The 22,840-nt window shown below is 26.6% G+C and overlaps 12 protein-coding genes across 12 annotated transcripts, besides 24 other annotated features; 4 read left to right on the forward strand and 8 right to left on the reverse strand.

Moving 5' to 3' along the window:
* Positions 1–1,383: 1,383 nt before the first annotated feature.
* Positions 1,384–1,420: a sequence feature (AT_rich).
* Positions 1,421–3,812: 2,392 nt separating this feature from the next.
* Positions 3,813–3,856: a sequence feature (AT_rich).
* Positions 3,857–4,011: 155 nt separating this feature from the next.
* EDI_120190 (chitotriosidase-1 precursor, putative) lies at positions 4,012–5,745 on the forward strand (the record flags this gene model as incomplete). The annotated part of the gene is made up of 1 exon (XM_001735323.1): positions 4,012–5,745. One exon carries the CDS (start codon positions 4,012–4,014, stop codon positions 5,743–5,745), a length of 1,734 nt encoding a protein of 577 aa, XP_001735375.1.
* Positions 5,746–6,045: 300 nt separating this feature from the next.
* EDI_120200 (uncharacterized protein) lies at positions 6,046–6,756 on the forward strand (the record flags this gene model as incomplete). The annotated part of the gene is made up of 1 exon (XM_001735324.1): positions 6,046–6,756. The coding sequence occupies one exon, from the start codon at positions 6,046–6,048 to the stop codon at positions 6,754–6,756; it is 711 nt and encodes a 236-aa protein (XP_001735376.1).
* A 141-nt stretch (positions 6,757–6,897) lies between these two features.
* Positions 6,898–7,778, reverse strand: EDI_120210 (uncharacterized protein; the record flags this gene model as incomplete). Its single annotated transcript, XM_001735325.1, has 2 exons — positions 6,898–7,461; positions 7,575–7,778. The coding sequence occupies 2 exons, from the start codon at positions 7,776–7,778 to the stop codon at positions 6,898–6,900; spliced, it is 768 nt and encodes a 255-aa protein (XP_001735377.1).
* Positions 7,428–7,569: a sequence feature (AT_rich).
* A 115-nt stretch (positions 7,779–7,893) lies between the features above and the next one.
* On the reverse strand, positions 7,894–10,314 carry EDI_120220 (FACT complex subunit SPT16, putative; the record flags this gene model as incomplete). Its single annotated transcript, XM_001735326.1, has 1 exon — positions 7,894–10,314. One exon carries the CDS (start codon positions 10,312–10,314, stop codon positions 7,894–7,896), a length of 2,421 nt encoding a protein of 806 aa, XP_001735378.1.
* Positions 8,839–8,874: a microsatellite.
* Positions 9,531–9,654: a microsatellite.
* Positions 10,315–10,351: 37 nt separating the features above from the next.
* Positions 10,352–10,410: a sequence feature (AT_rich).
* Positions 10,411–10,508: 98 nt separating this feature from the next.
* EDI_120230 (uncharacterized protein) lies at positions 10,509–11,123 on the forward strand (the record flags this gene model as incomplete). The annotated part of the gene is made up of 1 exon (XM_001735327.1): positions 10,509–11,123. The coding sequence occupies one exon, from the start codon at positions 10,509–10,511 to the stop codon at positions 11,121–11,123; it is 615 nt and encodes a 204-aa protein (XP_001735379.1).
* Positions 11,124–11,484: 361 nt separating this feature from the next.
* Positions 11,485–11,521: a sequence feature (AT_rich).
* A 28-nt stretch (positions 11,522–11,549) lies between these two features.
* EDI_120240 (uncharacterized protein) lies at positions 11,550–12,177 on the reverse strand (the record flags this gene model as incomplete). Its single annotated transcript, XM_001735328.1, has 2 exons — positions 11,550–11,930; positions 11,986–12,177. 2 exons carry the CDS (start codon positions 12,175–12,177, stop codon positions 11,550–11,552), a joined length of 573 nt encoding a protein of 190 aa, XP_001735380.1.
* Positions 12,178–12,285: 108 nt separating this feature from the next.
* Positions 12,286–12,317: a sequence feature (AT_rich).
* Positions 12,318–12,480: 163 nt separating this feature from the next.
* Positions 12,481–12,530: a sequence feature (AT_rich).
* Positions 12,531–12,554: 24 nt separating this feature from the next.
* Positions 12,555–13,105: a repeat region.
* Positions 12,667–13,105: a repeat region.
* An 89-nt stretch (positions 13,106–13,194) lies between these two features.
* Positions 13,195–13,325: a microsatellite.
* Positions 13,326–13,770: 445 nt separating this feature from the next.
* EDI_120250 (uncharacterized protein) lies at positions 13,771–15,456 on the reverse strand (the record flags this gene model as incomplete). Its single annotated transcript, XM_001735329.1, has 3 exons — positions 13,771–14,791; positions 14,842–14,930; positions 14,983–15,456. The coding sequence occupies 3 exons, from the start codon at positions 15,454–15,456 to the stop codon at positions 13,771–13,773; spliced, it is 1,584 nt and encodes a 527-aa protein (XP_001735381.1).
* Positions 15,457–15,572: 116 nt separating this feature from the next.
* EDI_120260 (uncharacterized protein) lies at positions 15,573–16,705 on the reverse strand (the record flags this gene model as incomplete). Its single annotated transcript, XM_001735330.1, has 2 exons — positions 15,573–15,690; positions 15,744–16,705. 2 exons carry the CDS (start codon positions 16,703–16,705, stop codon positions 15,573–15,575), a joined length of 1,080 nt encoding a protein of 359 aa, XP_001735382.1.
* Positions 16,241–16,278: a sequence feature (AT_rich).
* A 21-nt stretch (positions 16,706–16,726) lies between the features above and the next one.
* Positions 16,727–16,752: a sequence feature (AT_rich).
* A 31-nt stretch (positions 16,753–16,783) lies between these two features.
* EDI_120270 (uncharacterized protein) lies at positions 16,784–17,432 on the reverse strand (the record flags this gene model as incomplete). The annotated part of the gene is made up of 2 exons (XM_001735331.1): positions 16,784–17,363; positions 17,428–17,432. The coding sequence occupies 2 exons, from the start codon at positions 17,430–17,432 to the stop codon at positions 16,784–16,786; spliced, it is 585 nt and encodes a 194-aa protein (XP_001735383.1).
* A 191-nt stretch (positions 17,433–17,623) lies between these two features.
* Positions 17,624–20,620, reverse strand: EDI_120280 (interferon-induced, double-stranded RNA-activated protein kinase, putative; the record flags this gene model as incomplete). Its single annotated transcript, XM_001735332.1, has 1 exon — positions 17,624–20,620. One exon carries the CDS (start codon positions 20,618–20,620, stop codon positions 17,624–17,626), a length of 2,997 nt encoding a protein of 998 aa, XP_001735384.1.
* Positions 17,885–17,922: a sequence feature (AT_rich).
* Positions 18,583–18,614: a sequence feature (AT_rich).
* Positions 18,712–18,736: a sequence feature (AT_rich).
* Positions 19,669–19,701: a sequence feature (AT_rich).
* A 19-nt stretch (positions 20,621–20,639) lies between the features above and the next one.
* Positions 20,640–20,691: a sequence feature (AT_rich).
* A 4-nt stretch (positions 20,692–20,695) lies between these two features.
* Positions 20,696–20,754: a microsatellite.
* A 104-nt stretch (positions 20,755–20,858) lies between these two features.
* EDI_120290 (uncharacterized protein) lies at positions 20,859–22,016 on the forward strand (the record flags this gene model as incomplete). The annotated part of the gene is made up of 1 exon (XM_001735333.1): positions 20,859–22,016. The coding sequence occupies one exon, from the start codon at positions 20,859–20,861 to the stop codon at positions 22,014–22,016; it is 1,158 nt and encodes a 385-aa protein (XP_001735385.1).
* Positions 21,057–21,086: a sequence feature (AT_rich).
* Positions 21,761–21,783: a sequence feature (AT_rich).
* A 13-nt stretch (positions 22,017–22,029) lies between the features above and the next one.
* Positions 22,030–22,129: a sequence feature (AT_rich).
* Positions 22,130–22,240: a microsatellite.
* A 172-nt stretch (positions 22,241–22,412) lies between these two features.
* Positions 22,413–22,781, reverse strand: EDI_120300 (phosphatidylcholine transfer protein, putative; the record flags this gene model as incomplete). The annotated part of the gene is made up of 1 exon (XM_001735334.1): positions 22,413–22,781. The coding sequence occupies one exon, from the start codon at positions 22,779–22,781 to the stop codon at positions 22,413–22,415; it is 369 nt and encodes a 122-aa protein (XP_001735386.1).
* Between the last annotated feature and the right edge of the window lie 59 nt (positions 22,782–22,840).

Consider the following 22,840-nt stretch of genomic DNA (forward strand, 5'->3'; position numbering starts at 1 on the left):
CTTTAGCCACTTGAGAAACTGCTATTGCAGTACCAGCAACACCAGCTGCAGGAGGGAACATTGGTGTACATGCTGTAGCAACAATTCCAACAACACCAGCTGTTTTACTAGCTACATCTGCAACTTTTTCAACCTTCTCCAAAACTTCAACAACAGCATCTCCATTTTTAGCCATCCACTCTGTTGATTCTTCAAGGACATCAGTTAGTGCACCCTTAATATTAGCAGCAGCATTCTCTGCTTTTCTTACTACACGGATTTTTGCTTTATCAATTTTATTTGCCATCTTTACTCGAGCATTTTTCCATCGTTTTCCCTTTATAGTATCAGCCAACAAGAAATCATTTGTATCAAATAATGTCATAAAAGCATCTAATGCTTCATCATCTTGTTCTTCTCCCAAAGAGTCATATAAATGACCTCCAAAAGAAAGCTCTTCAATTAAATCGAATTTATCAAATAAAAATAAATCAGCTTTTACAATACAACAAAGTAAACCAAAGAAGAATATCATGTTCATTATCCTATTAATAATATAGTTTTGTAGTTCTGTCTCTTGCCTTTTCAGTCTTGAATTATCTTTTGTAGTCAAACTACACTTACATCCCTTTTCAAGTCAGTGGTTTACTTCTTGGTTTCATGAAACCCAAGAAGTTCTATTTATTTCTTCATTCTATTAAACCAATTTTTTTTTATTAAATGTTGATTTGATTCAACAAAAGGGATTTTGAATTTAAGAGTTTTATTTTGGGTTATTTTGTTTAATGGAAGTTGGACTCAAATATTAAAATATCATTGCTTTTTTTTAATAAGATAATTTACTATCTTTTTATAAAACAGGTTTAGTTTATTTTTTGTTTTTATGAAGAAGAAGAAAACTTCTAAATGAACTCAGTAAGAGTAATTTTCTTTGTTAATGGAAGATAACACAAAAAAATTAATTGAAATTTTAATGGAACCAACATATAAATCACATATTCCTGAAGAAGTTGTTGCAGATAGTTGTATTAAATTTATCGATTTTCGAACTAACAAAATTGAAAAAGAAGAGGATAGGAAACAAAGAATTCAAAAGATGATTCAAAAGTATGATGTAAAAGATGTTTTTATTGAGAATATTATTATTGTTTTTAATCAAATTATCTCAGATTTCAAGAAAAATGAAAATAAAACCGAAGAAGATAAGGACATACCAATTTTTACACAAAAACATATTATTGAAATGGTTGAAACAATAATTCAATGGGGGATCATTCCAAATTTAACGAAAATTCATGTAGAACAAGACGATGAAGAATTCATAGGGGATAACACATTTGTTATAAAAATAAAACCAAAAAGAGATACTAACAAACTAAAACAAATCATAAATTCAATACTACCAAATATTAAAATAGAAAATATGAATATAATAATAAAAGAGTATATGAAATATATTTATGCTGCTATTCTTGACATCGGATTGGACCAATATGAATTAAAAACCCTTAGACCTTTTTTTGATCTTGAATTAAGTGTTAAAAGTCTTATTCAACTAATTATCCAAAATACGGAACAAAGAAATATTATTCAAAAAGAGTTATTTTATCTTATTACTGAATGCAATGGATTGGTATATCTTCTTATATATTTTTCTGAAAAAGAGTTTCAAGAAATACCGGAAGAAATGGCAATGTTTATTATGAACCAACTATTTCTCAAAGAAGACCAACCATTGTTTTATTCATATATACTCAATAATTATCAAAACTTAATTGATTCAAATCTTCTTCCAAAAAATGAAATAAATCTATTGTATTTTATTGTATTGCCAGCATCTCATTTAGAAGACTGTATTAATAAAAATGCTATTCAACCTCTAAAAAGATTAAACCATATTATTTATCAAAGAGAATTAACTAGAACAAAATTCTCTTTTAAAGAACGAGAACAAATTCCTAATGAAATAAAAACAGTTGAATGTTTTATTAATGTTGCAAATGTTTTATTTGATGATTTTCAATATAAACTTAAACAAACAGAATTTAACAGTGAAATGGTTATAAGTATTATTGAGTTGGTAAAGTATTATCATAATAGCATTCTTTTTCAAGACAATGAAGAAGAAATAAAGAACAGTATTATTTCATTAAATTGTTATTATTTCAAATTACTTGAAGAATACTCCAATATTATCAAAGAGATACAAAAGAATGAATCTATCATTCAAAAAGAAGAATTAGACCATGACATTAATGAAATTATTCAGAAAATTTATTTAACCCTATCTCATGAACAACAAATACAACTATTACTCAATTGGTGTCAAATTATTACAACAGAAAATGATTGTATCATTGTAATTACTTTATTAAATCAAACGAAACAATTAAAAGAAAATTCAATAGAATACATTAATGTATTTCATATTTTATTAGAAAAATCTCCAAATATTAATATTGTTATGAATTATATCAATTATTTAATGGATGAATGGAAAAACAGTACATCAATTATTTATCATCAAAATACTATTAATGAGCTTTTACCTTCTATTGTTGAGAAAGATGGAAGTATGTACTCATCAGTCATAGAGTTTTTAAGTATTCTACCATCAAATTCTTTAAAAAGTGAAGAATTAGAAAGAGATATAGAAAATATTACAAAAAATAATGATAATGATAATATGATTCTTCTTAATAAATTACGTCTTGAACTAGTCAAACAAAAAACTCTGCACTTTAATGAAGAGAAAATAAAAGTACTAATCAAAGATATAATAAATGTTTTATTGTATAATACTAATATTACTTTACAGAAATTACTAATTTCTAATATCTCTTTAATTTCAATTCATATCAATTTAATTCCTTATTTACTTCCATTTATTAATACTATAGACTCAGAAAATAGTGCCATCATTTTTATTGAATTAATTATTTCAATTATTGCTGTTAAAAGAAATGAAATTATTCATGAAATACCTACTTTATTAAATTCTTTATTTTCAATCAACGTTCCTCAGTTATTTCCTTATTTATCAATGGTTTTTAATTACTTATTTGAATTTATACCAACTTCAATATATAACACATTAACAATTACTTATTTTATTAATTTAATAGATTTTTGTGATTTCAAAGAAGAGAGTAATATCAATTCTCTTCTTCACTCTCTTCGTTCATTGATTGATGCTATTGACATTAATAAAGTGACATCAGTATTTACTTTATCTCAACTTAACAAACTTCATTCGATTATTGGTTCTCTTTCTTCTTTAACTAATTCTAAAAATAAAACTGGTTTAGAATTTATTTCATCAGAATTCGATAATTATATTGATATATGTAATAACTCTTCTAATTCATCATTTCTCTTTTATTTTTGTTATATTTTCTTTGTCTTAAATAAATTTTTTTTTATCTAAAAACCTTTTTGAATTAGATAATCAGCTAATTTTTCAACAACTAAAAGGCATTGTTCTTCTTTCATATAGTCTCCATACGTCGCAACAATTATTACTTGTTTTGTTTTTACAATAACAAAACCTTCATCTTCTTTTTCTGACATGGCGGTGATTGTTCTATCACCTCCATACTGAATAATACACCCCGTCCCTTTAAGTTTTAATTTCATTCCTGCTTGTCTCTTCTTAGAATCACCAAACAATGATATTAAATTTGCAATTTCATTCTTTTCTAAATGACAATGAAGTGAAACTGCATTTTCAGTTCCATCCATCCCAATTATCACTGCACTTTTACAATATCCAGAACCAATTAATTCAACATCTACATACTCTTGCCATGTCATTTCAAGTTATGATTTTCAAGTTAAATTTAAAAAAAAATCTAAATAAAAAATAACTAAATAAAATGAAAAGAAAGTCATTATGCTTTAATGAATATATCATAATATCTAAAATGAAAAGAAATTAGTAACAGTCATTGTGATAATCATATCTCTTTTTTTCAGACGAAAAGTGGTTAATATAAAAGGACTTTATAATAAATTAAAAAACATTAATCACCAATGTCGCTACTGGCATTAATTTATCTCACTTACATGGCAAACGCTTACAATTGTGAAGGTCTTTCTAACGGATTTTATTGTACCGATAATAAAAATTATCTTTGGTGTCATGGAACAACAGAAGGAACACCAGGTAAATGCCTTGGAGAAACTGTTTGTAAATGTGGTAGAACACAATATAACCCTTGTGTTTGGAGTTTCCTTGATCTTCCTGATTGTGAAAAAAAGCCAGGTGATTTCTTTGAGAAGTTACCAGACTCTTCTGATACTAAACCAGATTCTTCTGAATCTAAACATGAATCTTCTGATACTAAACCAGATTCTTCTGAAATTAAACCAGATTCTTCTGAAATTAAACCAGATTCTTCTGAAATTAAACCAGATTCTTCTGAAATTAAACCAGATTCTTCTGAAATTAAACCAGATTCTTCTGAAATTAAACCAGATTCTTCTGATTGTAAACTAGACTCTTCTGAAATTAAACCAGATTCTTCTGACTGTAAACCAGATTCTTCTGAAGTTAAACCAGATTCTTCTGAAGTTAAACCAGATTCTTCTGAATCTAAACATGAATCTTCTGAAGTCAAACCAGATTCCTCTGAGTCTAAACATGAATCTTCTGAGCCAGAAGTTAGTGTCCCAAAGAAAACAGTTGCTTACTATACTAATTGGGCACAGTACAGATTCAATTCAATTGATGGATGGACTTGTAAATACACAACAGATAATATCGACCCAACAATTGTGGATGTAATCAATTACGCCTTTGTTGTTTTTGATTCAACCTATACAGTTAAGGAGTATGAGTGGAATGATGACCAAATGATCCCAAAAATTGTTGCAATGAAATCAAGAAATCCTAATCTCAAAGTTCTTGCTTCAATTGGAGGATGGAATTTTAATTTCTATGATTCAACAAAACATCTTTATAGTCAAATGGCAGAAAAGCAAGCAACTCGTGCCACATTTATTAAAAGTGCAATGAATTTTGCAAGAAAATACAACCTTGATGGAATTGATATTGATTGGGAATATCCTGCAAATGAAGACCAAGGTGGAAGGCCTGTAGATACACAGTCATTCACATTATTATTAAAAGAGTTCAGAGAAGCTATAGACAAAGAAGCAGGTAATGGGAAATCCAAACTATTGTTGACAATTGCTGCACCTGCTGGTCCATGGAACATTAAAAACATTGAAATAAGTAAATTCTATAAATACTTAGATTGGATTAATTTAATGACATATGACCTTCACGGATCATGGGACTCAGTTACAGGACCTCATACTGCATTATATGCCACTGATGGAATTTCTGTTGATGACGCTGTTACAGCTTACTTAAATGCTGGGGTTCCATCAACTAAAATTATGTTAGGAATGGCTCATTATGGACGAGGTTGGACATTAAAATCAAGTTCTGATCATGAAATGGGATCTAATGCAACAGGAGCTAGTAAAAGTGGAACTTGTACAGGAGAAAATGGATATTTGTCTAAGTATGAAATAGATGCTTTGATTCCACAAGAAAATATTAAATTTGATTCAAAATCAAAGACAATGTATGGATACAAAAACGACCAATGGTTCTCTTTTGATACTCAAGAAACCTTTAAATATAAGGCAGACTATCTATGTAAGAAAAAACTTGGAGGTGTTATGTTCTGGTCATTAGATTTGGATAAGAACTATGTCAATACAAAGTACATTAAGAGTCTAATTGAGGAGTGTTAAAATAATTGAAACATACTCTTATCTTTAAATATTATATCTTTGTTTTAAAAAGTTTTTATTAACTTTTGTACTACAAATGAGAAATTTCAAAAAACGAAAGAGAGAAATTCCATTTTTAATAACTTTGAATATTAATCCATGATTCTTGTTTTTGAATCGATAAAAGAAGTTAGCATTGAATAAAATAAAAATCTTAGAATACGACACTAACAAAAATAGAACAAAGTTCGTTCGATATACTCAATTTTGAAACTGAAAATACGATAATTAGGGTATTCTACTTTATTTATTTTTCTATTAATGTATCCATACTTACACATTTCAACCAAAATACCAACTGATTTAAAACCACCTCAATTAGCAATTTCAACACAAACAGTATATCGCCACCGTAATTTTACAACAACGATTACTTTATCCACATCATGGAGAGAATATCACCACCTTTCTTCTCAACAAATAATTAAAGCTTGTTTTGCAATGACATGTGTAAAAGAGACCGACAGAGAAATAATACCAGCATGTTCAATTTGTCATCCAGATCGGGCATTAGTTGAAATTGACCATTATGATGAACTTCAAATAGGACCATCTACTCTAAAAGATGGTTTAGAAAAATACTCGTTTAATTGTTGCAAATCATATTGTTCTTCTTCAAGAAATCATCAACATTCAAGGATATGTTTATGTCTTGACCTTCCTGGAGGTCCTTTTTATTCCACACCATTTATTCTTCAAGCTCGGGATAAAAAAGAGTATCAAAAAGAACTTGTTACTCTTGCTATTGCCTCTGATAATAAAAAATATGTATTAGAACAACTTCGTCTTTCTGTAGTAGAATTTGGAGAGTGTTGTATTAAAAATGGAACGATATATGGTTATTTATTCTTTAACTGTGATAAAGAACGTGTAGGAGAGGCACAGAATTTAATCCATTCAATTCTAACAGGAGAATTTGGTCAAAAGAATATAACAAGGTATTATCTCAACTCAAGTCTTGACTCAGAATAAATTAATTGTACTTACTATTTTTCACATTTATAATTCACAACATAAAATATAACAATCAGAAGATGTGAAAAAATAGACATATAAAAATAATTCCAATTCATTCCTTTAAAGAGAGGTTTTTGTTTATAAAACATAGCCTTTTTATTCTGAGTCAGAAGAAGACGAAGAAGATGATGATATTTTTGTATTCCTACGTTTAATTTTTTCACTCAATGATTCCTTCTTAGGTTCTGTTTTAGATAATTTCTTTTGTTTAACTTCTTTTTGTTTAGTAAGACTTGGCTCAGATTTTTTACATAGGGTTAGCCATTCTGGTTTACTTTGAACAGTGATATTACGCCAATCAACAAAATGATATTTGGGCTCTTTTGTTGAATGAAAGAAATCAATGTCTTCTTCTTTTTCTGGCTCTTCATTTTCTCCAGGAATAATAACTTCAAATCCATCAACAAATGGTTTTGAAACTGACATCTTTTTCTTATTATTAACCAATGGAATAACATTTTGGTATGAAGTCTTTTCCATAGGAACTACAGTATTTTTTTTACCTTTAGAGTTATAAGTTAATTGTTTAATTTTTGATATATCATATGAGCGTGGGTAGGTGATCAATACCATTTCATATTCATCACTGTTCATTTTGTCTATCAATGACATTTCTACTATGTTTGTTTTTTTAAAAAGATTTTCTTTAATTTTAAAAACCTAATTTTTTTTTAAAAATAAATTAAACAATAAAACTAATTACTTTAATTTATTTACTTTACTATTAGTTTTATTATTAAATATCGTTATATATAACTAAAATAAAAACAAACATTACCATTTAATGGCAAATCATCATCTTCTTGAACTGCTGTGTAATTTACTTCAGCAAAAGGATCATTTGGTATTTCACTTTCTGTGTATTTATTCTTCCAACAACGAGATATGAAGAGCCATGTAAGGAATGTCACAATCATTAAGAAGACAACAATAATAGCAGTAGTGACTCCAAGAATATAATATCCTATCCAATCCATTTCTTCCACAACTAATCTTATTTCTTAATTCTTCTTTAATAATAAGTTCTGTTATGAATTAGTATCAAAAACAATATAAAAGAAAAAACAATAAAAAAATAAAAATGTCATTCATTTAAGGTTTCTTCGTTCCTGCATAATTACTTGAGAATGGACGTTTTATCCCTCCTAAGTTACTTGGCTTCTTTGTAGGAACAAATGCTTTATTAATTTTAATCGGTTGTAATCTAGAATTATTAGAAGAGGATGTTGTTGGAGTTGTTGATGTTTTCTTGAAGAAATTTTGTATTGTAGTGCTTCGTTGTTGTGATGGTCTTCTTTGTTGAACTCTTTGACGTTGTTTCATCATTTGAGCTCTACCTATCATCTCATGTTCTTCTCTGTCTTTGACAAGATCGTCTTTAATAGCTTCTCTTTCTAGATCAGACCAACTTTCTCCATCATCATCCTCTTCTTCACTGCTTGAGCTTGATTCCTCTTCACTTGAAAGATCAGTAGAAAGGTCATCCTCTGCATCTAATTCTTTTTCTAACTCTTCATCAGGTTCAAAGACTTCTTCTGATTCTTCACTATCAGATTTTGTATTGTCTGCATCTAAGAATGACCAACCTTTCTCAGCAAAAGCTACTGGATCTGAATTAACCGCTTCCATAATATTTACCCAATTTAAACTCTGGACTGTTTCATAACTTTTGATTTCACATTTATTTAACCATTTTTTGATATGGTCTAAATCAGTTTTTGAAACTGAACTAATTTGTAATACTGGTTTGTGATGGTCTTTAAAAATTACAACCATATCAAAATTTTTTAATGTAAGGCTTCTTGATAATCTTTCAAATACCACAACTTCTATTGTATCTAATTCAATAACCTTATACGGTGCATCAGAAATATTAATAAGACATTTAACAGTTGGAACTAAAGTGGCTGTATTTCTTTTGATTGTTCCTCCAAACTTTAATTCTCTGAAAGGAACTTCAAAACTAACAGGAATATCTTTTTCTTTTACTTTTGTTAAGAATTCAGCATATAAATGATTATATTTTGCACGAATTCTTTTTTCTCTTTCTTCTTCTCTTGCTTCTTCTGCTTCGCTATAATACCTATCTCCACGATCAATATTAAGTGAAATATCCATAATTTCATTATAAAATTGAATGTCTGATATAGGCCTGTTTTGAATAATAACTGGTGGGTCCATATGAAAATGTAATAATATAACTGTTTCTGTATCACCGTTTTGGAAAAAGGCGTGTTGAATATTATCATACATTAGTTCTACATTTCCACCTGATGAAACAAATCTAAATCCATTCATGTGTGCTTCAAGAATACCTTCAGTTCTTTTTCCTTTTAACACTGGATTAATACAAACTGATCTAAGTATTGGAACACTTTCTTTTCTTAACACCAATTTCTCTTCTTTCATTCCTCTAATATTCCTAATCTTCTCTTCTTCATTCCACTTTTTTTTCATTTCTTTCCAGTCATTTTCTATTCTTGAAATTCTATCTGAATCTCTTACATGAAACGATAATTCTTTTACATAAACTGTTCCTTCTTCAGTCTCTCTAGGAACATTAAAATTAATACGGAAAAATCCTTCTCTTGTAGTAATATTTTTAATATATGCAACATGAAATGGAACTAATTTGCCATTAATCGGTAATAAAATAGCATATTTTTTTACATCAGAATTAATGTATAATGCATTTTTTGAAGGCATTTCTTTTTGACTATTATAACATATTGCTTTAATTTTTTCTTTTTTTAATGTTTCTACTTTTGGTCTATGTTCTTCTTTCATAGTTTCTTTTCTTTGTTGTTCATATTCTTTTAACTCATCTTCGTCTTCTTGTTGTTTCTTATCTCTGAATTTAGATAATACTTCTGCTGGTTCTTCTTCATCTTTAAATGAGAAGAATACACTAGAACTATTACTACCAACAAATTTAGTTAAATTAATAACTCCTTTGCTACCAATATAACATGTATCACAAATCATTAATTGACCACTCCAAACTCGAATCATTATAACACTTCCTTCTTTTAATATTTCTTCTCCTTTAATAATCTCGACTTGCTGACTTAACCCTGCTACTTCAATTACTTTAGTGTCAACTTTTATTCCTGATTTATATTTACTTGCTAACGTCTGTTCTAATCTTAATAATTGATTGTACGTGTGTTTTATTTCTTTGCTGACATCAACCCCATATGTTCTTGCAACAATAGCAGTTTCTCCTTCAATTTGTACTTTTATATAAACAAACATGATAGTATCTTTTAAACATCCTTCTGAAGTGACTGGAGGCCATGTGTGAGTAAAAGTACCTGATAGTACTTGTGCATCAACAGTACTTTGTTCAGCATTTGGCACTTCTTTTAATATTTTTTCATCTTTTACTCCATTTTTAATATACTCTACAATATCTTTGTGTGACACTTGATCCTCTGTTTCTAATATGTCTTTCATTTTAGGAACAAATCGTTTTTTGAGAAGGAGACATGAAAGTTGAGAGGCTGATTTCATCTTTTTGAGTATTTTTTGAAGTTCCTTTTTCCTTTTCAATTTTTAAAAATTTTATTTTATTATATTTATTTGTAACAATATTATTAAATTATAATTCTCTTCTTGGATTATCTAGAAAGCTTTTATTCTCTTTGTTCTTTGTTATTAAATCATTAGAAAGAATAAAACTCAAACTACAATTTAATCAAAAATAAATGAGTCTTGTTGATACAGATAGTCAAGACATTATCAGTGATTGTAAGAAAATGCTTAGAACAACAAATACAAGTATGTATGTTTACTCTCATTCATATAGAGTAATGCAACTATCCCTTGAAATTTATGACTTAATCACACCACTTTGTAAGGTAAATAAAACCAATTTAATCAAGGGAGCTTTACTCCATGATATCACTAAAACACGTTCTTTGATTACTAAAGAAAATCATCCATTAACGGGTGCTAGTGTTGCAAGACAATTAGGGTGTAGTGAGTCAATTTGTCAAATAATTGCCCAACACGTCAATCCAATAAGAATTCCAGGGAAATTAACAGAAATTGATATTGTTTGTTATGCTGATAAAAGAGTAAAATGGGACTATGTAGTAACAATGCAAGAACGAATAGACGATGTATGTGCTCGTTATAACATAAAACAAGACTCTCATCTTTGTTCTGTCTGTACTCAATCATATATACAAATTGAACAAGAGATAGGTGAATATGCTAAGAAAAATGGTCAATGGGATCATTTTTTTGAGTTTATCCATCACACAGAAGAAGGAAAAGTTACTCCATTCATTGGAATCGAAAAAACAGATTTAATTTAATAAAAAACAATGGTTCTTTTATTTTAATTAATTTAGTTAGTTTGCTCTTGTTTATGAATAGCATGGACTGGACAACAAACAATAGCTTTATTACATGATTCTATCTCTTCTGGGGTTGTTGGTTGTTTTTTCACATAAGAGTGAATTTCACTATTGATCCGACCAAAATTATTTGGAGCATGTCTTCTACAATTCCCACAGTCAATACATTTCTTATCAACATAATAAGGACCAGCAACATTTTGTGGCCAACGTTCTATATTTCTTTGCATCTGTTAATAGTGATTAATAATTCTTTTTAATAGTTCTTTATGAAAACGTGTCTTTTTGTTACTTTAAGATTGAGAGGTGTTAAGATGTCAAAATAAAAAAAATAAAAACTATTATTAAAAATAAATGAATTTTCATACTTGTTTAATAGGAAAATCATAAGATTGAACAACCAACTTTCTTTTGTACACTTCCTTGCTGTTCGACTAACCGTCTTGCCAACGTCTCAAAGACTAGGCTAATATTTTTATTGTGTTTGGCTGATATTTCTTGAAAATCACAACCACAGACATTACAAAATTCTTGAACTTCTTCAGTTGCCACAACTTTGTCATCAAGGTCACACTTATTACCAGCAATAATTATTGGTGGTAGAGTTAGTGGTGTAACACCCTCATTCATAGAGGTGGTAATATTGACAATATCTTTGTAAATATCTTTGACACTGTTAAAAGAATCACTGTCATTCACAGCATAAACTAAAATGAATCCATCTCCTTCTTTAATATACAGTTCATGTAGTGTTCTAAATTGTTCCTTAATTATGAGTTGCAAGTAAAGGTTGAGTGTTAAAAAGTTTTCCAAAACAAACTGATCCTGCAGTGTCATAAATGTCTAAATAAATTTGTTTGTTATCAACTTCAATTGTCTTGCTAAGGGTTTGTTCAATAGTTGGATCATATGCAGTGATGAATGTGTTTTTAGTAAAACGAAAAGAAATAGCAGATTTACCAACATAAGTAGGTCCTAACAAAACAATTTTGAAGTGGTATGACTGTGACATAAAGGGTTTTGAAATAAACTTTTTTAAGTTCTAGTTTAAGGTTCAAAATAATGAAAGAATTATGAATGATACATAAATTATGTTTTATTTTCCTTTTCTTAAGACTACATAAATTAATTAAATTTAAAATAGTTTTTTAAGGACTTTAAAATAAGGACATTTAATTCCTCTTTAATTAAATTGGTTTTATACATCATTTTGTTAATTTTGACACCACAAATACTTTGTACCGATTTTTTTTCACTCCAGAGTATTTATTGGATTGGTTAGTCAATTATGATTAATACTCTAAAAAGGATTTGGTAATAATTAAAAATGTTTTATTGTTTAACGAAAAAATTTTTTATTTATTACAAATATCATTAGGAATTCGAATGTAGCACATCAGAGATCTTACATAATCCTAAAATAAATCTAAGCATTGAATACCCAATTATCATTGGTTATGGTCTTACATTTGGTTAGAAAAATATCTTACTCAATATTGTAAGAATATCATTTATTATAAAAGTGCAGTTACTTACAAAGATTATAGTATTATTTACTTGTTAGATTGCACGTATATTTGATAATATGGGCATTATCAAAGAAAAAGGGTCTGGTTGTTGTGGTTGATACTAAAATAAAAATTATTTATAGTAATATAATATGATAGGATATCTTCTTAAAAAAAGAAAGTAAAGAAGAGAAGTTATAATATACATTAAAAATAGACAGAACTTAAATGATGATACTTAAGTCTGAAATATCTAAAATACTTTATTCTACAATAAATGGATGAGGAAATAGTTTTCTCATTCCTCAACAATCAAAAGCTAAAGAATAAACTAATATTTGATGAGTAAACATTTTTAAAGCAAAGGGATTAATCTCTACTGAACATGAACAACACAAAATAAATTTATTAACACTTAATTAACTACTTTTTTTACAAATCGTTATAGGCGTTTGTAGTTTTTTTATTAAACCTACGTCATAGGTGTTATAAGAATAGTATTTGTAATACGCTACCCCTTCTTAAATTTAATGAAAATCTGTTTAAATTAATTTATAAAGATTTACATTTGTGTTATGTAACTTTAAATTTATTTATAACTTATTGTATCTTAAATAATGTAATTTAATAATTTGTTTTAATGTAATTCAATAACAAACTCATTAACTACTATTTGAATTATTTTATTAAAGGCTGTTTGATATACGGTAGTTTATAGTTAATTGGTTGGTTGCTGAAGTAATTATAATAGCCATCCACGAATTTTTCAAAAGTAAGTATCTTATTTGAATAAAATAAAGATGGTAAAACATTTTGAAAATATGGTATATGTTGTTGTATTAAATTCATATTTCTTTCGATAAAACAAAGAAATATTTTTAATTTTCACTATGAATTTATTCAAATTAAACAAAATTATCTAATAATGGAGAATATTTAGTTAATAATTAATCATAAAAATGAGAAGATTATAACCAATAATAATATAAAAAAGGTTTTAGATATATTATTTGTAAATCAAGTTATTTAGAGTAGTCAAAAATAACAGAATTCAAAGATAAAAAATATAAAACAATTCTGTTTGAATGAAGAAAGAATTATTCAAATGGCTCATCAAAAATATAAGAAGCATTAACACTATTTGAACTTGTACTTTCTCCAGTAATTTGTTCTTGATTATCAATAATATTTGATTGAGTATTTATAATTGGTAATTTTTGTTTCTTTGGTTGAGCATCAGAAACACTTTTAAAATGCATTGAAGAAGACACCTTATCAGAAATATCACTTGAAGTAATATCTATTCCTTTAAAAACTGGTCTGACTTCAATAAATTCATCTTTAGTATTTGATTGGGTTAGTATTTGTGGAACTGTTTGATTTGGTTCTTTTTCTATTTGTTTTTCTGCAACAATGGTTTTAATGTGTTTTTGTTCAATGAGTTCTTCTGTAGTTGATTCTGATTTAACTTCTTGTCGAAGGTGTTTGTTTTGAAGTTTTTCCATTAACTTATAAATTTCTTGTATCATAAAATCTGCATCCTCTTCACCAAATTTAACACGACATTCAATATTTCCATTTCCAATAGAAATTAAAGCATTTCCAGAAAGTCTCATTTCTCTTTTCGCTTCTGAAGTAACAAGGGCAACGTCGTCTTTCTTTTCTATGACTAAGACTTCCTTTTGACTCTTAGCAATAGCCATTATTTTTTCAGTAAATTCTTCTTCATTTTTTTCTATTTCAAAATGTGATCTTCCCAATCTAGAGATTTTATCAACTGCTTGATATCTTTCTTCTGGTTGTACTGATAAACCATCAATATACACATTAAGTCCAAGTTCTACAGAAGGTAACTCTTCAATAAGTAATTGTCTATAATTTACTGTTTGATTATTTTCAAAATGAAGATTTGTTAAGGAATACATTTTATTGAAGATTCCTCTCATCTCATCATTAAAGTAAATTTCATTATTGCTGAGATTTAATTCTCGAAGATTAAAAAATGTAGAAATTTCTTTAATTTCTGTCAGTTGGTTGAATGAAAGATCAAGTAAACTAATTGATCCTGGTAATGGAACAGAAATACGTTGAATATGGTTATTAGCAAGAATTAATTCACTTAAAGATAAGTTATTTGTTTTTTTTTTGAAAAAGTAATTAAAACAAACTCAAAAGGACGTTCATCAATATTTTCTAATACTTTGATGCAGTTGTGTTGAAGATCTAATTTCTTAAGAACAGGAAAATTTGTTTTTGTCTATAAATTAAAGACAAGAATTTTTTAGTATAACACAACAAAAATAACAAACAAAAACGAATGGGGAGATTTGACGAATAGATGCTTTTTGAATGACTAATTGAGTCAAGATAGGCCACTCAGTATTAATTGAACCTAAATTAAAAGGACAATTTTCTACTTTAAGATTAACAAGATGATGACTAATTTGATCAGTTAAAATAAATGTTGAAGGAATGTCTGAAAGGATCAATTCATTGACATTTGATGTAAGAATGAATGAAAGTGGATTAACACTATTTCTATGATGTTTGTTGTAGAGAGATTTTATTTGAACTTTATTTAAATATTTGAATACTTCATCTCGTTCAGCTTTAATAGTTTCATTTTCAGCATAAACATCAAAAGAAATACCACTCAAAAACATTGCTAAAGGCAGAGACATTTTAACCATTCCTTTGTTTAATGTAATTTCTCGAAGATATTTATCAAAGTATTTAAATAAAGCATTTCTAAAATATTCAATTGGTCGTTTGATTTCTTCCATTTAATTTCAAAGTTTTTTATTTAAAGATCTATCTACATATTTGATATAAATAACTAAAGAAAAGAATCAAAAAAGAAGAGAAATAAAGACGTGAATAAAGAATAATTGAAAAGTATTTACGAAGGGATTAACAAAGATTTTAATGCACTTATTTGTTGCTGTGTCCATTCCCAAGTGTCATCAATTATTGAAATAAGTAAATTTTTTTGCTCAAGAGTCCAAGAAGAACAAATTCTATAATAATAAGACATTTTTATATTAGTTAGAAATAAAAAATAAAATCAAACGATTTGAATAATAACTCTATATGAGAAGGGAATGAAGACCATAACGGTAAGTTTAAATCAGATTCAAATTCACAATAAAGGTGTAAGAATGTTAAAAGTTGATAAATATCAAATTGTTTGCTCAAGTAAATAACTATAACATTAAATAATTCAGTATTTGAAAACAACTCCCAACATGCCATTGCTACTAATAAACATTTTGTTAATTCACTCCATTCCAATTTAAATTGTTTATATATTTTCATATAAATTTCAAGTAATCTAAGTATATTTTCTTCATTTGTTCCTAATACAAATTGAATTTCAGTTGAAGAACTATCTCTTCCTCCAAACAATGAACCAAAATCTTCTAAATCTTCTTCACAGAATTGTTGATATCCAAATTCTATAATTTCATCATCACTCCATTGACAAATTATTTCTTTTACAATTGAATAAAAATATTGTTCTGTTACTGTTTTTCCTAATTCTTTAAATAATAATTGTAATTCTTTTCCATTAATTTTACTTTTAATATTTATTTTATTTTTAATTTCTTCCCAAGGAGGAATTTTATTTTCTTCAGTTTCTTTTTGAAATCCTTTTAATTTTTCAATTTCTTCTTTCTTTTTTTCACAACCTAAATTAGTTTTAAATAATTTAAATGCCATTTCAATAAATGAAATACTTTCATCAGCTAATATCATAATTTCACCTGAAACTCCTTTAAATCTAACAACATTCTTTTTTTCTTTTTGGTCTATTTCTGTTGTCATTGTAGTGTCACTACTCATTATAAATACTTCTTTAGGAACTTCTTTTCCATAATTCTTTTCAAAGAAAAATAATTTATCATCTTTCCATACAACATATCTCTTTTTCCATTTTTTAACAAATAAAACTACATTCCCATCCATAAGAAATGGTCTTTGTATTTGGGCTAAAGTAAGAATTTTTGATTCCTCGTTAATTCCTTCACTCATTGTTGTTATAAGTTCTTTTTCTTATTATTTTTTTATTTTTTATTTTTCTTCAAAAATTATGAAAGACTTTGAATCATTTCAATTATTTATTTCTTTAAAGACATTTAGAGTAGAATTAAGTAAATGAACTAACTGTGTTGATGCTGTAGCCAACTTATCAACATCACCAACTTTATATCCCTTTAGGCGAGATTCAAATTCTCTTAATTCTTTTTTGTTTTGTTCAAATTGAACATTTTTAGTTTCAAATGGAGATAATTGAACATTAATCGCATTTAATAATCGTAAATACTCTTGAAGATCATAAATTTTCATAAAATCAAAATTAATAATTGAAAGAATATTTGTTGTAACTTCAATAATCAACCTTCCATTTGAAATTATTTTATGTTGAATAATGGTTGGTTTTCCTGTAGTTACTCGTTGATATCCTAAACCATGTTCTAATTCAAATGAATCATACATTTCACTGATACTGTTAAATTGACATAATGGATAGATACGAATAAATCTTTCAAATTCTTGATTACACAACTGAACATATTTTTCATAATTAATCGTACTATTAACAAACATACGTTCAATAAAATCAATACTAATCAATGTACTATAAAGAATTTCTTTATTCTCCATTAACGTTTTATCTTTTTTATTACTTCTAAAGTAATTAATATTTTATTGTAGTCCTTTGTGTGATTATTTAGTTTTAAATTAAAACAAACTTCATGTAAATAAATTAACACTTTTAAGTTCTTTTTCTTAATGAAGTTTTATTACTAAAAATGACAAAAAATATAAAAAACTGTTACAAACTTTTTGAGCTGATTTCATTTTCAACCCTCATTCTTTGTTTTTTTTTGCTTTTGTTAGAAAAGAAGAAGAGGAGAGAAACACAAAAAATAGAATTACAAAGAAAAATTATAATTTTTGAGGGTTTGAAGGATGAACTACAAGTGTAACATATTCTTCATCAATAGAAGAATAAAATATAATAATTTTTGGAGAACTAATGGTAAAAGCTATTGAAGTAATAAAAGAATTAACCATTTTAACTTTTTCAGTTATTTTATTAAAAGTCATTTTATCGAAATGTTTATCTTTTTGAATTTCATTTAAAGTAGTTCTAATTCCATTTTCCATAATCATTTTAATATAATTTGTTTGTAAAGGAATAACAGGAATAAATTTATTTTTAACAATAATTTTTTCTTTATTTTCTTGGATTATCTCTTTATCAAATTCTGCAATTCTAAAAGAAATTTGATTTTTATCAATTTTATGACGTTGGAGTGTTTTTAAAAATTCAATAGCATCAAGAATATTCATGTTATCTCGAGCTATACAAACCTTATTTTTTTCATATATTTGAATTGATAATTGAATAGACCCAAATTCTATTTCATCAAATGTGACAATACAATTTTGTTCATTTACTTTAACTTTTACTAATTGATTTGCATTTATTTCAGATTCACTTTTATCAATAACTTTAAATCCACTTCGTTCAAAATATAATCCAATCATTTCTTTTAAAATATTATTTGGTGTTTCAATTATTACTTTTATCATTTCTTTTTGTTGTTGTTTTATATACTCTTCAACTAAATATGGTTCACAACACATGGCCATTACTGAAACATTAAATAAATATCCAACACTTGCTTCTCTTGAATCAACTCCAATTCTTCTTAAAGAACCACCAGTAATAACATTAATATCATTAACATTAACTTCAAATGTAATGACAGATGGGTCTTGATCATTAAACGTATGGATATTAGAACTATAATATAATATACAATCATCAAATAATTCATTATACATTTTTATTTGTTGAATAAAATTATCTAAAACTATTTGAATTGATGAATCATTTGAAAATATTTTATTTTTCTTTAATAATTTTAAAGATCTTAATGTACTTTTCATTGTATTTTCTCCATTAAATAATTTATTTTGTTCTATCTTTGGTAGTCTTACAATAATATCATTGATTTGTGAATTAGAAATTATTATTTTATATTTTATATTGCAACACCTTTTCATTATTTCATTAACTTCTTGTAAAACATCACACATATCAAATATAATTGATTCATCACTACTTGGCTTAATAAACATAATTGAGGCAAAATTGATTACGTCATTACTTCCTAATTCATATAATGGAATTTGAATATGTAATGGTGTATTTGTTGTACTTATTTTCTTTCTATTTATCATAATCACTTTCATTAAATCAACAAAATTATTTAAAATAACAAGTAATTCATTATCTGAGTTATTCATCATTGGACTTGTTACTGTTTCATCGGCAATCCATTTAAAAGGAATAATTGGATAAAAGAAACAATTAATAGCTCCAATTTTTTTATTAATTTCTCTTGTTTGATCTTCAACAAATTTAATTGATTGAATATATTGTTCCCTAAATACACAATTATTATTAATTTGACATGTAGCTTTATTAACAATACTTTGGAATATTGAACTATGATTTTGTAGTAACGGTTTAATATATTCTAATTTCCTTTGGGTTTCTTCCATTCCACTAATTTTTTCAAGTATTTGATTTGCATCTGGACGTTTTTTTGGATCAAACTCAGTCATATTTAAAATTAATTGACTTAATTGAGGAAAATATTTACTAACCGTTTCATTAATTTGCCTTTTTTTAATTAATTCAATTCCAAGAATAAATTCTGATCTTGTAACACAACTCATACACATCTCAAGAAGAATTATTCCAAGACTATAAATATCAATTGAAGTATCATAATTTCCACTTGAAACTTCTGGTGCAGTATATCCTGGTGTTCCAACAAATTTACATTTATTTCTATTTTTTGCCATTGAAGCATATCCAAAATCACCTATTTTTAATATGTCACCATCCCTAAATATATTTGCAGGTTTAAGATCTCCATGAATAATATTTTTTGAATGAATATATTGAATCCCTGTAATAATTTGTTTAAAATAAAAATTTATTTTTTCATTAGCATTTTTCTTCGAATAGTGAAGTTCTTGTGATTCGATAATCCTACTTAAATTACTTCCACTACAATACTCCATTTGAATTACCACTACTTTTACTCGTTCACTTAACGTTTCATTTAATTGTACATTGGTTTTATCAATACTAATTTGTTTAATTTTTCTTTCTTCTATTTCTTTGTTTGTAATTTCTCCACTTAATTTAATTGGTTCTTCTTTATTTGTTTCAAGCTCAGATATTTGAGAATAATCTTCATCACTATCACTTACAGTAATATATTCATAGTCATCACCTTCTTCTTCATTACTTCCAAACCCTTTACTTTTTTGATTCATTTCATTGATACTATTTGGATTTTCTTTATCGAAATCTTCATCAAATCCCCATTGAATATCATTATTAATATTATCACTATCTTCTTCAATATCCCATTGTTGCTCTTGAAAGTCATCTTCATCAAAATCGTCATCGTCATTAAATGGAATTATTCCAATCTTAAAATCTCCTTGTGGTTTTCTTGAAGAGACTTCATTTAATCTACTTGAAAATGATTGTAAATGTTCATCCTCTTTATTGCTATGAATTAAATATTCTTCACTATTACTTTCTGAATCACTTTCAATACTTTTATAATAAGTATTATACTCTTCAATTCCCATAGTTTCAATCCATGCATCTAAATATCTCACAACATTTTTATGATTAATTGATGCTAATACAATTACTTCATCTCTAATTGTTTCAATATCTTTGTCTGTCATTCCAAACATCATTTTCAAGACATATACTTTAGAATCATCTTTTCTTCGTGCAACAAATATTTTCCCAAATGCTCCTTTATCTAATTGCCTAACTTGAACAAAGTCTTTATTCAAGAAATCTGGATAATGATTATTTATCTCATTTCCATCACTCATTATTATAACAAAAAATCCCTTTTTTTTTTTATGATTTTTAAGTTTTTTTAAATTTATTAAAAAAATTTTTTGATTTAAAAATAATAATAATAAAAAAATGTTAATAAATAAAAATAAAAAAATCATTAAAAATATTAAATTACATTACGAAGTTCTTTGAAAGGAAAAGAAATAAGACAAATGGACTAATCAAAGTATAAAAAGAACTTTAAAACCTTTCTTGTGCATTTATAATAATATGAAAGAAGATTCATCAAAAGATAATTTCGATGATCATGAAAACCAACAGTCACAAGAATTTATTAATGAGATTGACCAATCAACAGTTATAGATTATTTGTCTCTTGAGTATAATATGAATAAAAGATTATTAGGAAGTTCTATAAGAAGTGGATTAAGAGCGTCAAAAGAAATCGTTAAACCAATTGATGAAGGGTTAAATAAAAAAATAAATATTGTTTTTTTAGACAAAGTAACATTTGTTCTTGGAGTAGCATTACTAGTTCTTTCAGAATATGTTTTTATGGTTCGTGCAGAATTAATGCCAGTATTTTATGCATTTATTGTAATTCCATTAGTAACAGCAAGGTATTTAGTTTATAGAATGAATAAATGGCATTATTTTTTGTTAGATTTCTGTTATTACACTAATTTCTTATTGTTAGTAACAACTATCCTTATCTTTGGATTTAAAATTATTTCACCAATGTATGAAATTTTATTTGTTTTAACAAATGGTCCATTATTAATGGCTATCCCAGTTTGGACTAATTCATTAGTCTTTCATGACTTAACTAAATTAACTTCTATATCAATTCACTTCCTTCCTGCTATGGTGACATATTCTATTAGATGGGGAAATATTATTGAAATTCCCCAATCACTTTCATTTACAAATGGATTTATTTTTCCAATGATTGCTTATTCAATATGGCAAACCTCTTACTTAATTATTACTGAAGTATTTAAACATGATTTAATTTATCAAGAAGGTTATATGACAAGTTTTAGATGGTTAACACAAGAAAGACCTCATAAATTGTATTACTTTATTACTCAAACGTTAGGAATGAAACAATCAGTATTATTCCTTATGGTATTAACCCAATTCATTTATACTATTATTACTATTCTTCCAACATTTTTATATTATAAATATAAATCCCTTCATATAGTGTGGATGTTATTCTGTTTCTTTTGGGCTGTTTGGAATGGTGCTAATTTCTATTTTGAAATATTTTTAAAACGATATAACCAATATTTAGACTCTATTGATAAAGAAAATAACTCATCAAAGAATGAAACACATCATTATACTAACCAACTCCCTCAAAATAAAAATGAAGTTGTCACTTGTCCAAGTGAACAAAAAGAAGAATTACTTAATGATAAATAAAAAATTAACAGTGATTAATAATATTATAATATGAATTTAACAATGTTTAAGATAATTTTTATTTAAAAATTAACTTTTTTTGAAAATAGATTTATTTTAATACTTAAATAATATAATTTTCTGTTTCTTTGGATTTTTTCTTTATTATTATTATATTTTAATATTTTTCTTATTCACTTTTTCATTGATAATTTTTTTACTTCTTTTTTATTATATTTTTTATTGCAGTTGAAGTTTATTCTTCTGTAAATATCTGAACGTTTTTGTTTTGTTTTCTTTTCTTACAAAACCCAACAACTTATTCAATATAATGACAATATTTGTTTGGTTTATTCTTTGCATAGAAAAAGAGAATCTTTTTGTAAAAGAAAAACCATAATTAGAAAAAGGAGTTATTTATTCTGTGGGCTCAACAATATTTCTCCATGGTTTTACGTCAGGGTTATGCTTTTCTTTCCAGGCATTATATTTTGTTGTAGCAACTTTAATTGAGTCCATAGTTTTTGGAAGAACATTTTTAGCTTGAGAGTTGACAAGGAAAGAAGGAAGAGAACCACCACAATTATTATTAGCAATACAAGTAACCTTAGATCCGTTTTCAGTTTTCTGAATATAATACCCACTCATAGAGAATGAAGCTCTAACAAATTTTGGATTTGGAGGGAATTTGTCATGAACAACAGAGAAATTGTATAAGATGTAATCATCCCCTACTTTACGTGTTGATTGTCTAAAGACATAATCTCTATTAGAAACAACTGGCATCTTAAATTGATAATAAATTAATACATTAGATTCATTTAATGTTTCAAATGTTTCTCTTT

This window comes from Entamoeba dispar, genomic scaffold, assembly GCF_000209125.1.
Source record: "Entamoeba dispar SAW760 scf_1105229459055 genomic scaffold, whole genome shotgun sequence".
Lineage (NCBI taxonomy): Eukaryota > Evosea > Mastigamoebida > Endamoebidae > Entamoeba > Entamoeba dispar.